Here is a 14,266-nt window from a genome sequence, read left to right as displayed (position 1 = left end):
TTGCCAACTTGGTTGCAAGAGCTAACAATAGTTTAACCTGGTTTAACCTTTATATATAAATCCTTGTTTTTTACCATTTGACTTGTTTGCCAACTTGGGACCAATCAGATGACTACACATTATTTTGTAGAAATCTGATTGGCTCTAACTGGCGAACAAGTCAATACGTCTTGCTTAAAAATAAATTGCATCTATTTAAATTTGCCGCCACATTTGTTACTTTCCTGGGTGGCTAGATGGCGCCACTTCAATATACAGATTACAGATTTCTTTACAAATTTGAAACCGTTTTGAAACTAAAAAATGCATGGGAGTTAGCGTTCTTCTTTAGTGTGTTCTGTGACTAGCATATCCTGCTGTTCCTTAAAGATTGTTAGTAAAATGTAATCTGCATGTCGGAAATATTTCCGTTCCATTGTAGTAAAAATGACAACTTCGATCGGCAATTCTTAAATACTTTTGTATTAATAATTACTACAATACCACACAATACGCTCTTAACCAATATCACATATTGCAGAGAAAATTTTCGCATTTAGAAATCGATGCGTCGCGGACGACTCCAAATGACAGTCTCCTAGCCTGTTTTCTTACACTGTTTACAGTCACACTTATGCGTCTTATTTTTCCGAAATTCGGCAACAATTTGGCATACTGCACTTTTCCGGAACATCCCCTTTGGACGCATGCACAACATGTAGCGCACTGAATTGATGTATGATTTGCTTTTACAGTATGATCACAAATTCAACACGTTCATATACACGTTCGCCATATTTTCTCTCTCCCCTATTGAAGACTTGTCACAACCTGCCCGACAACGGTTTCAATTAGTACGCCAACGATAAGCAAATTTTACTGCAATTTTTTGTAGTACTAGTTTTTATTCACTTTTAAAATGATTGTTGCAAGAGCTTGTTTACAAATATATAAGACTCATTGCTGCAACAAAAGCTGAATTTTTGATTAAACTAAGTAACAACAGCTTCTGCTTCTTCGGCTTCTGCTCGATTTTTTTCCGTTAATCAGAAGAAGAATCGACAGAACACATGTCAAATCAGTGCGATAACGTGGCAAATTTGGTGGTTCTTTCAAAAAGAGCTCTATGGAGGGTTCAGTCACTAAGTTATTAACCTTTGCGAAAAGGATACGACTGGAGAATGTTATCTAGAGAACAGAGGATCGCAATAGATCTGAAAAGATCGCAGTGGAATTGGCCAAGAGTATAAATAGTCATCACATAAAATATAATATACAGGGTGGTTCGAACTGTATTCGGGAAACTTTGGCAGCATATTCTGCAGATAAAAATAAGTAAAAATGTTCGTATAAATATGTCTTAAAATGCTTAGTTTGGGAGTTACAGAGTGTAGAAATTTCATTTATATTTCGATTTTTTTTCAAATAATTTCTGAAGTAACATCAATATTTGTATGAAAACTGGGAGTGTTTTGACATGAGAAATTTGATTTTGATATCAATATGACTGCTATACTTGTAAATTATTTGGAAAAATTCGAAATAAAAATGAAACTTCTACACTCATCTCGGAAACTAACCATTTTAGGACATACATTTATACGAGCTTTTTTACTTATTTTTGTATGCAGAATATGCTGCCAAAGTTTCCGGAATACAGTTCGGACCACCCTGTATATCTAATTCTGTATCGCAATAGTAAAATAGTAAATAAAACTTTAAATAAAGTAATTAATTAAATTAAAAAATGCAATTTTTTTGGTATAGACGTTAATTAATGTAATATTCCATTGAAGTTCCATTTATAAAAACTACCGAGACTAATGCTTTGCCTGCCTGAGAACGAGAACAGGCGTGGTGGTGTAAAGCGCGGGTACTAAAAAACTAAGTCGACTGGCTGTCTGATGATTGGACTGTGGTAATGGTGTAATTTTATATTTTATTAATGTAGAGGCAACGAGGCAACAATGATCAACAACCAATTTTTAAAACTTTGTCCACTTCTATTTAAAAGATTTTCTTATTACGACAATTATGTATCAAATTAAATGTTATGTTATAGAAAGAGTAGCACTTTTACAAAATAAATTAAAACATATTTATTTACGTTTATATATCGAGATTTTTCTTATTTGCAGGTCTTTTCTGCCGATAGTAATAGTATATTAAGCCGAACAGATGCTCCATCGAATCCTTTAAAACCAAGATCGGCACCTTCGGAAGGCCATTGTATTTGGTTTGGTCAGTGCAATCAGAAGGGATCATTGAAACAGAACTGCGTCTACAATGGTACGGCGAAATCCCTCAACCAGACGTCGTTTGACACGTTCAAACAATGGTGTCCGCACATGGATCCCACACAAGTGTGCTGTGATGACGCCCAAGTCGCAACAATGTCCGCCAGCGTTACTCTGGCCGCAAATTTTCTCAAAAGGTTTGTATGACAGAATAAAATATTCGATTTTCTCTTTTCTACATTTGGTGGATTTTGTATGAAAATGGATCCGTATTCAGGTTTTGGTCTTTTTTCGCACATTTTTTACCACTAGTTTATTGGATATACAGGGTGGTCCGAACTGTATTCCAGAAACTTTGGCAACATATTTTGCAGATAAAAATAAGTAAAAAAGTTCGTATAAATGTATGTCCTAAAATGCTTAGTTTCCGAGATACAGAGTGTAGAAGTTTCATTTTTATTTCGATTTTTTCCAATTAATTTCTGAAATAACGTCAATATTTGAATGAAAATTGGTGTCTGATAGTTTCTTGACATGAGAAATTTGATTTAATGTCAATATGACTCCTACTTGTAGAGGGCGCCACCTACATAATTTTTAATTGGGTTGAAGTGTAATAACTTGTACTTCCTCCGTACTTGTATAACTACCGACTAAAAAAACATAAATTTACCACGTTTTTTACGTAAAAATAGTCTCTTAGTAAAAATCGCTACAAGTAATGGCTCTTCAGATATTTAGAATCGAAATTATCAATACCTGTCATCATTGACATAAATTAAACATGTTGACTAAACAATAATAATTAGACTGGTATCATAAATTTGAAATCTTTTTGTGCCAAAAGTTCAACAGAGACTGTTTTATCATCATTTTTTCAAAGAAAAATAAAAGTTCCCAGATTAATTATTTCAGTCAAATAACCATCTATTCAACATGTTTATTTTTAGTCAGTAATGACATGCATTGACTATTTCCATTCTAAATATCTTTAGAACGGTTACTCGTAGCGATTTTTACCCAGAGACATTTTTTACGTAAAAAATCACGGAAATGTATATTTTTTATACAGGCACGGACGAAAAGTTATTATTACTCTTCAGAATAGTTGAAATACACGTAAGTGACGCCCCCTACAAATAAGAGTCATAATGACATCAAAATCAAATTTCCCATGTCAAAAAATTTCCAGACACCATTTTTCATCCAAATATTGACGTTACTTCAGAAATTATTTGGAAAAAATTGAAATAAAAATGAAACTTCTACACCCTATATCTCCAAAACTAAGCATTTTCGGATATACATTTATATGAACATCTTTACTTATTTTTATCTGCAGAATATGTTGCCGAAGTTTCCGGAATATAGTTCGGACCACCCTGTATATCGGGTGCGTCTCCAAAGTGGCTCACCCCTATAACTTTTTTATTTTTTCAGATAAAAAATTGAGATTTGGTCTATTAATATATGACATAAATTAGGATTGATTAACGTATTGAATTGTTTTCTGCCATTTCGTGTTTCACCGGAAATAACTACAACTTTTGATTTTTAAACGGTACTTTCGGTGTTTTGTTGCTTTATTCGATAGAAAATGACACTCGGAATAGAATGACATATAATATGTCAACTTTTGACGTTTTCGAATATGGTTTATTTGAAATTGTAACATGCGATTCATAATGACAATTTGACTCGAAATACCAAGTGTGTGGTATCAAATTATTCGTAAAAAAATGCTTTTTCCAAATATGCTAATGAGCCATCCTCGTTTGAAAAAAATGAGATATGATTAAAAATACCCCAATCAATCCTAATTTATGTCATATACTAACATACCAAATCTCGTTTTTTTTATCTGAAAAAATAAAATAGTTATAGGGGGTGAGCCACTTTTGGAACGCACCCGGTATACAATGCAACCTCAATCGTTATTCGCGCCCTTACCCTTCGTAAAAAATGCTTTTCCTAAATATGCCAAGAAGCCACCCTCGTTCTGTTTGAAAAAATTGAGATATGATTAAAAATACGATTTGGGCATCTTTTAACCGGCCAGGACAAGACACTAAATAGATTAGACGATCAAATCTATTTTTCCAAGGCATCTGGATTAAAAATTAGTGTTTTAACACGGCCATGTCATCCTAGATTTAAATTTAAAATACGAAAATACTATTCAGAGTGTCATTTTCCTTGCTCTGTCTTTTCCTTTCCTCCTTCTTTGAGTAACGCATTTGAACTTGAATATCAACGTCTCACGATCGTCAGTACTTTCATTAGAAAAATAATGTTGAAACGGAAACATGTAGAATATAGTATGTGTGGGAGGGGGATTAATCACCGGGACCTTACAGATCTATTGTGTGTCTCCCTTTCTCGAGTTATAACTATCTCAGGGCTTTGACAAAAGCCAGTATCCGAGTATTTTCCCTACATAATCTACCCAAATACTGCACTGTACTGTAATGTGTACAAATACTCCTCTGGCTTAAATACTCGTATCCCTGTCCCTGTTTTGGTTTTGGAAGCGTGGAAGCGTGGTTTTGAAAGGATGGCTTTGAAATTTTAAAAAACGGTTTAATAAACGATGTAAATATAAACCTTTGCGATAAAAAAAACTCTCGTTTTATTTTTTTAATAAATGAACCAGTCGTTCAATATTTGTTAGTAGACAGTCACTGGCGAATGGTTAAACATGGAGAATTAATACGAGATGTTGGTATCTGTATAGTTTGTATGTATAATATATTGACTATAGATAGTATGTGTAACATCGTGGAATATGATTCTATGTCCCTATGTCTGTATATGCATCATAATATTAAAAAAACACACACACACACAAACAGCATACAATTACAATTTTTTTTCAAGTTTGTCAACAAAAGAACAATCCAAAACTCTCGTGGGAGGGATGGAATTTTTTTCTGTGCCAAGGGTAGATGTTTTTTGATTTTTTTATTATTTTTACAAGATAAGATTTTATATTTATAAAAAACAGTTTGGGGTTATTTTTATGTAACAAATAACTATCAATATACTTAATATGTTTTATCTACATATGTATATAAATTATTATACAAATAACCATAAGATTTTTTTGTACAATATAATACAATATGTATAGTTATTCGCTAATCGGAATAGGTCGTTACAATTAGCTGTTTCAATTAAAGAGGTAACTGTATCTAAATTATACCGTGTGACCGAAAAAAAACGGCGTTCTGTTGGCTGGGAAATGACGATCGATGACACCATATAAATTTACATATAAAATGACAGCGGTCTTCATTTCATAGCCATGGCTGACGCCGTTGATATTCGATCATACAGTACTTTACAGTAATGAACCCGACACAACTATTTCAATGCCGCTAAATGGCTCAGCAGCTGATGCGGTTTACACAAAATTCTTCTTCCTTCTACAACTGTTTCGGCATTAAGATGACTTTTGTACTTACAAATAATGGTGTACTTACAAGTACACCATTATTTGCCTACTTGGCAAGTATACCATCTTTGCAAACAACATTTTTTTCATTTGTAATCAACAACAAGCTGGGTGCTCACGCGACGTGACGGGTGACAAATAATTGCACAAGTAAACCACTCACACAATATGGCAAGTATATGCCAATAACAAATGTTTGTCAAGTACACGAGTCGTCTGAGTCCGTCTTTAGATATACGTCATTTTATTGTCAACATTATTATCTATTTACTGTGTAAATACCACAAGGCTAATCCATTTAATTAGTTTTTCGTCATTCTGTTGTGTATTATCGTCATTATGATTGTTTTTAGCCGTTTAAATGCTAGAAATCTGTGAATGTTAACAATTAGCTCAGACTCACTGCTTTACTAACAGTATGCCAGTAAAAGTTTCACAACTAATTTTGAAACAAACTTTTAGTAGTAAATGTTTTAGTTTGGTTCCGGCAGCAGCTTAGGCTCTTCTAGGCGCTAGCTTTAGGGCCTTCAAGCAGCTTCCGGTAACTTACTATCGGGAAACGTCTCTGTTTGCTTATCGTTTTTTTTGTAATTTTAACATGGATCAGCTTAAATATGAAAGCGATTCAATGTTCTTAAAATTTTCACTTGTTCTAACTTACACCAACACGCTTTTAGTAGCGATTGCTAGTAATTGACATTGTTAATATGACATTCACTAGTCCGATGCCAAATTGTTAGCTATATATTGTATTGTATGTTATTCCGGTCCCATATGCAATTTTGCACTTTGGGGATCATTTGTACATTTTCTTCAAATGATTGTATGTAAGGGTTCTTCCGGTATCCCGCTCAAATCTCTGATGTTCCGGAGCCATGAGTGCTGTTTTCTTCCTGGTCCTCTTCGATCCTCAATTTTGCCCTGCAGGACCAGTTTCGGAATGGCGGGCGTAGCGAGTTCCTCTCAAAATGTGCCCCAAATATGACAATTTCCGGACCTTTACTATATTAGGCCGTTGTCTTGCGACACCAGCTTTCCGCAGGACTTCTTGTGTGATTGATATACGAGAGCTTAAATAGTCTACGGAGAGTCCACATCTCAAACGCTTCGATGCGATTTAGAGACTTTACTTTGATTGACCACGTTTCCGCACCACACAACAGGACGGGCCATACATAGCACATAATCACTCTTAGTCGGAGGTTTAACGGTAAGCGTTGTTGTAGGAGGATATTCTGAAGCCTTCGAAACGTTGTTTTGATCATGCCGATTCGATTTTTAATTTCCTCGTTGCAGTCTCATTTGTTATTTACAAGACAGAGCTGAGATACTTAAACCGGTCCACCTGATCAGTGATCTCGCCGCTTATAAGCTTGATTTTTATGCATCCGTTGTTCGACGATACGTTGATACGATATTAATTTTATTGGTTGAATTTAAAGGCTTCGATTGGTTAACCGTTTCTAACCAATCGAAGCCTTCAAATTCAACCAATAAAATTAATATCGTATCAACGTATCGTCGGACAACGGATGCATGAAAATGAAGCTTCACAGTGGGGTTAACATTTTGGATTTGTCTACTAATCACCATGGTTTTGTTTTTGAACTATTAATATACAGCCCGTACTGTTGTCCCACACTATTTATTTTATTTAGCAGTTCTTGAAGATCTTCCATAGTGGAGGCCAATAAAACAGTATCGTCAGTATATATGATATTATTAATGGGCTTACCATTAACCTTAATACCCCTGAACACATTTTCGAGAGCAAGCTGGAATATTTTTTTGACATAGATGTTAAAATGCATCTGTGACAGAATGCATCCTTGTCGCACTCCTTTGGTTACTTCAAAGGCTTCGGTCGCGAGACTGTCTTCACTTCGGCTGTCTTGTTCCGATATAGTTGTTTTATGATTTGGATGCGTCCTCGTCTACCCCGATGTCCCCTAGTCGTGCTAGAAGTAAATCATAATAATCAAAACAAATAAAAACATCCTGTCGTTGGTTGTAACATTTCTGCACCAAAAGCTTTAGCGAAAACAAGTCCTCTAGTTCCTAGTCCCTTAATAATTAATGATAATTAACATTATTATTAAAAATATTACTGGATTACCGACTTTTACTGGAGCAGATATAAATAAGAATATGTCAATATACCATGAGAATAAAAAATATGATCATTATTTTTTCCTGTCTTCATATAAAACACGCTTGATTATTAAATTTTTGAGTATTCTCGAGTGTATATTGTATTTACTATGTTTGCAACTCATTTCTGTTTTTGGTTTAATACTTGACGAAGGGAATTTCCGATTTAGAGTTTTAGAGTACCCAGAACTTTTCCAAAAATAGTGGATTTTCTAATTTTTAGAATTTTTAATTTTTGTAGAATGGAGATTTAAGGTATCACTTAAAAGAAAGGAAGGTTGATGATAAAATATGACTCATGGTTTTATAACAATATTAAACGTAATAGATTATTATAAAATGAGATATTTGTTATTATCAAAAAATGTTTGTTTCTTTTATATCTAAATGACATACAATGTGTATTAGAAGGATATTAATGTAATATCCGACATGTATTAATAAACTATTTTTTTTTATTTAGCCTTATCTCCAAAAAAATTAATCATATTAATCTTGCGTATCTCAATAAAGTTAATTTTATATTTTATATTGATTTTGCTATCATTAAATTTGATATGTAAACGGATTTTGGAGCCATGAGTCTTTAAGGTCGTGGTGATTAACCCCTCCAACTCATTCTACATTCTACATTCTATAAGGAATAATTTTTTGATGTGGTTTAAGGAATTTAAAAAAAAATATGTAGCCTTCGGTTTATATTTAATCTTCTATATACACAGTTGGTACAGTGTTTAGAACCAAAAATATTCCGTTAAATATTTCCACTTTCTTCTTACTATAGAACAAATTGACTTTTGTTTTTACATATATTGACATTGTGAGAATGTTACGGCATATAACTAACTTGTTTATGTTTGATGTTTGTTAGGTAAAGGGGAAAATGAATAAGATTTGCTTTTAACTTAATTAAATGGTGAAATATGTATTATGCGATGTAAATATTTGTTTACGTTTTTCAACTACGTGTAGTAATAAAAAGTACTACACAAAAATTGCAAGAGTAAATAGGTTGTAACTCTAAAGCGTAGTTTACACGGGATAGAAAATTGCGATAGAACTTGCTAGAGTAACTTGCGATAGTGTTTACATTTAAGCAAATTTCAAAGCAATTTCTTGCAACAAGTACTTTCTAGGCATATGCTTTGAGCAAAAAATTGCATGCACGTATACAGTACGTCTGTCCGTTCTGTAGCTACGGGGTATCCGTGAGAGGGGAAACGATATTCTCTCAATGTTTTTCGTAAAAAATAGGCGACGCGTCCCATCAATAAAAATTCAACAAATTTGGAAGTGGCCAATAAAATGAGTAGGCGGAGCGATTTGCGGTGACGCACTCGTCAAATCGACGTATAAAATATATTGCTGTTTATTTAAATGTTTTTTGTCCGCATTCCTTTCATAGATACAGATCCAGCAGATGTACTGTACACGGTATGGTGTATATTGCACAAGTATATTGTTTAGTAGAAAAATATCGCGCCATAAAAAAAGAGCTGCAGCCACTGCTCTTCTTGTTGCAATTTTACGCAAACACTCAAGAAAATCTAGAAAAAGAATATGGGTTAAAGAATGGATTGCCAGAAGGCCTAGTCTTGGAGCTTACGCGATGTTATTAAAAAAAATAAGAAATGAAGACCCAAAGCATTTAAACAATTTTCTGCGAAAGTCGATTATACTTTTTCTTTTTATATTTTGTTCCACTCCTGGTTTGCTTGGGTACGAATATCATGTAGCTTCCGCTGAATCTCAGCCTCAGTTGTGTTGAATTTGTCGGCTATAAATTTGATTGCTTTTTGCTTTTTAGCTCTATCTCAAAATTAATTATCTAAATTTTCGATTTTTTTTGCCACAATTCCGGAAATCCTTCAAATAAATTAATAAAAGCGATGGTATCTTCTTTCGACCACATACTCCATTTTAATATCGTTATTTAACAGGCCTTCGAAAATCACTTGCACCAAAAACTTTCAACAAGACGGAAATAAATTTTAACTTGCCAGAGCACTCTCCCAACCTGTTTACACTTGCCAGCGTCTTTCGTCGCAACCACTTCCACGCCAGTTTTGTGACTTGCTGGGAGAGTGCTTTTGGATACTGTTTACATTATGCAAGTTTGGTAGAAGTGCTCTCAGACATATACTTGCGATAATTTACTTGCCCGTGTAAACTACGCTTAAGGGTACAAACATAGTGGAGGCAGGTTTCTGCTTACCGTCAACCAGAGAAATAGAGAAAGAGGGACATATCCTCTATTATAGATACGGAACAACACCGGTATCAGGTCTAAGGAGAGATCAAGACAGATCCTCCAGCCTCCACCTCACGGGTTCCTCAGCCGGAGTCAAGCTCCTCGGTGGGCCAAACTCCAACTGTGGAATGGTGTGTACTCTCGGAGAAAGAACTGTTGTCAGAGGAGGATGCGAAATACCCTGTCCCCTCTACAACAGGGGTATGATGGGTTATAGATTGTTACACATTGTGTGAAGACTCAAGGAAGGGGGGGGGGCGCAATAGATCTTTAAGGTCGCAGTGATTACCGCCCCCCCCTCATTCTGCATTCTACATTCTACAGGCAAGCGCCGTCTCAGGGTACCTATTCTTGACCACTCGCGTCTTCAAATATCACTCGCATCTCCGAAAAAGCCATATAACAATACACGTGATGCGTATACGCAAAGTTGCGAACGATGTCAAGAATAGGTACCCAGATCGGCACCAACTACCAGTAAGCGGAAAACCTGCTTGTACTGTGTTTCCACACTAATACACCTTCTACACTGTTTGGAAAATAGACCGAAACAGATCAAGATCGCATTTCGTCGCCTAACTTTGTCGCATCTCGGTTTATCTCCGGTTGTCTTGGCCTATTTCCGTTTGTCTTGACCTACTTTTATTTTTTAAAAACGCCTCGAAACTACACGTGAAATTGCGGAGAAGGGCGAGGGGGATTTTATTTTGACGTTTCATGCTGCGTCGTTCAATTTCGTTTAGTTTCGAACTGTTCCCACGACGTGTCGGTATCTATACCCGAGACAAAGGACTTTTTTCATAAATCTCAGTGAAATAAGTAAACCTAGACGTTTCTAAAATATATGTTGTTACAATGATATTTCGTTAATTATATCTCGTTTTATGTTGATAATATATTCCACAAGATTAATATTTGAACACTCGTTTGTAATATGTATAGTAGATATTTAAGAACAAAACTTTTCACTTAATTTGCAGGACTATCATTTCAATATTTTTGTTATTTAATTTTTTTATAATGAATTAGTATATAAACTTGTATATGTTATGTTTGTTTACGGCCTTAATTGATTAATATAACAGTGGTATTGCTTGATTAGTAATACTGCCAACATCATCAATATGACAATATGTCGAGCTGATTGGGAAAATTATTGATTGACCCGATGTCAATAAAACTATGGTCCACGAACATTTTTAAAAAGTAATGTTCTCTTATTGTTTTACGAGAAAACTGTAAAATATTACTTTTAACTGATGATTTAAATTTAAAATTATTATATCTTACGAGTTACTGAATAAACTCAGCTAGGAACTAACAGATTTTTCTCAGTTTTCTACGCTCAAATACACCTGTTGTGGTCAGACCGCAAAAAGAAAAATTAAAACAAAACAACATGTTTTAGTTTATAATATTTTATTTACATAATATTCTAGTTTTAATGGTTAATTATTGTTTTTACAGGTGTCCCAGTTGTATGTCAAATTTAGTGAAACATATATGTGAGTTGACTTGTTCACCTCATCAGTCCACCTTTATTGAAGTAGTTCATACTAATGTCAGCACCCAAACTAATAGAAGCTATGTGGATGTGGTCAATTACTACATCACTCAAGATTTCCTTGAGAAAACCTACAATTCCTGTAAACAGGTAACTACTAAAACTAATAATACTACAGTCTGTTCATTAAATAATCAGTCCACTTAGATCATCTTTAGAGACCTACTATTCGCTTACCTTATTTAATAAGTTCTGAGCTCTAATACGTTTATAAAATCTATCAAGGCTGGTGCTCTGATTGTCTGTATGTGTACGAAGTCTCAAAAACTATCGAAGTCGACTGAGCAATAGATAGAATGTTAAGACTAGTTATAAATGTACAAAAGGCTGATTTTCAACATGAAGTTCCAAAATATAGATGTAGGACTCTGATTAAAAGGTTTGATTTATATGCAGACTTCCAAGAAATGTACTATTTTTATCCTTTTAAAAAAAATAATTTTTGTACTATTCTTTAATTCTAAAATAGATACAAATCATAAATAAAGAAAATCAAAATATTTATCCATAACATAGATTACCATTTACAGAGAACATACGTGCATTAAACTATTCAACTGAGATTATACATTGTTTGAAGATATTTTTGTAAATTTGAATTTTTAAGGTGCGTACAGCTTGACGAGACGAGCGCGAGACATTCCAAATTTGCTAAGTGTGGACGAGTTTCGCGAGAGCCTCGCCTAACAACCCACGGGACCTCGATGCTATCCGTCGCCTGTCGCTTTTTCGATCAAAGAAATCACACGGGACCGTCTGGACGTAGTTGTGGTAGGCTCTCTCGACTGCGAGATATCGGTGCATGCTATATACATAGGCTTGCATGACTCGAGCGTCTCTCAAAAAATGGAGGAAAGCCATCTCGCGTTGGTCTCTCGCTCGTCTTGTTCTTGTCTTGCTCTCGTCTCGTGCTCGTCTCGTCAAGCCTGTACGCACCTTTACATAAATTATAAGTATTTGCATTTTTGTTGTTTTAAATAAATCGCATGGTATACTATTCTATTTTTGTACACTACTTAAATTTCATGTCAACAGTCACGACATGTCAAAAGTATTTTTATGTTATTGGGCATGCTCGTAAATTTCCTCAAATGTGTTTTCTTCTTAAAAACACAATAATAAAACTCTTTGTATATCAACAAACAGTAATTACTAAAATTGTTATGCCATACAAAAAAATTAAAATTTTAGTGTTTTGTCTGCCTAATTATATTTCTTTTTCACATCGCCCATATCGACTGTCTTCTAATAACTACATTTTTTATTTCACTAATTTGACATACATTTTTTTTTATACACATTCAAATGCAGAGCACGGATTTATAACGACCTAGTCGCTGTACAGGGTGGACCAAATTAGACGCTTTTAAAGGGAAACACCCTTTTCTATAGGAGATAGACAAAAACTACTATCGGTGTCTGGAGCTCAATTTTTGTCAAAAACATGATGCTGAAAACCGTGCATCTATATCTGTTACCGTTTCGGACTTATGGGGTGTTTTTCAAAAATGTGCATTTTAAACAAATCGTTCTAACTTTTTTGCGATGGAAAAATTTGTATTTTTATGAAAACATTTCCAAATCACCTTTTTACGTAGAATTTAATGGTTTAAATATATATTTTTTTAAATTAATAATTTAAGAATTATCAACAGAAAATTTGATTTTTTATATGGGACACCTTGTATATTTTTAATTTATTAAAAATAATTTAAAATTATCTTTCCAAAAATATAGCACACAACAATAAAAATAAATAGCAAACCAAGACATGAGATTTTGCTACAGGCGTTCGACATATCGACCGTCTTCTGTTATGGATAGACGGGGCCGTTTTTGAACGTTTCTCGCGGAATTTATTAACTCTGGGAGTGAAAGATACTCTCACATAACCGCTAAGCACTTCTAATTCTTGTCTAGATTATACGGACAATTTCAAAATAAGAACCTTTATTCTTCCGCAAAGATATCCATAGGATTAGTTCCATAGGCACTAAGTTCGGCGGCTTCGACGGCCAACGGCTGGGATCTTGGTTAGCTATTCAATTATTCTCTAAATTGGCTGCAAAAAATTTGCTCATAACTTCAGCGTTCTGAGGCGGTGTCTCGTCTTGCTGGAAAAATATGTTTTCGAGTTCCATTAGGGGCAGATCATCAATAAGGGGTCCAAAGCCTACTAGTTAAAAGTGGTGAATTTTTAAAAATTCTGTACTTCGAAGGGGATTATAACAAAATAGCATGTGTGCTATATTTTTAAAAAGGAAATTTTAAGTTCTTTTGAGTTAATTAAAAATATACAGGGTGTCCCAAATAAAAAATCAATTTTTCTGTCAATAACTCTTAAATTATTAACTTTAAAAAATTATACTTAAACCATTAAATTCTACGTAAAAAGGTGCTTTGAAATGTTTTTACAAAAATACAAAATTTTCCATATCAAAAAAGTTAAACATTTTTGAAAAACATCCCGTAACTCCGAAACGGTAACAGATATCGATGTGCGGTTTTCACCATCATGTTTTTGATGAAAATTGAGCTCTAGACACCGATATTAGTTTTTGTCTATCTTTTATAGAAAAGGGTGTTTCCCTTTAAAAGCGTCCAAATTGACCCACCTTGTACATATGACT

The 14,266-nt window shown here is 34.2% G+C and overlaps 1 protein-coding gene across 5 annotated transcripts in view; it reads left to right on the top strand.

Annotated features, from left to right (window-relative positions):
* LOC115879391 (NPC intracellular cholesterol transporter 1) overlaps positions 1–14,266 on the top strand; it is an 81,588-nt gene that overhangs the window by 24,428 nt on the left and 42,894 nt on the right. For all 5 annotated transcript variants that reach the window (XM_030896211.1, XM_030896209.1, XM_030896210.1 and 2 more), the window contains exons 2-3: positions 2,118–2,413; positions 11,540–11,726. In XM_030896211.1, coding sequence (XP_030752071.1) covers positions 2,118–2,413; positions 11,540–11,726 — 483 coding nt within the window. The remainder of the gene's footprint in view (positions 1–2,117; positions 2,414–11,539; positions 11,727–14,266) is intronic.

This window comes from Sitophilus oryzae, unplaced genomic scaffold (assembly GCF_002938485.1).
Source record: "Sitophilus oryzae breed Bouriz unplaced genomic scaffold, Soryzae_2.0 scaffold_1576_pilon_pilon, whole genome shotgun sequence".
In the NCBI taxonomy this organism is placed as follows: domain Eukaryota; kingdom Metazoa; phylum Arthropoda; class Insecta; order Coleoptera; family Curculionidae; genus Sitophilus; species Sitophilus oryzae.
This window is presented reverse-complemented; position numbering and strand designations above follow the sequence as displayed.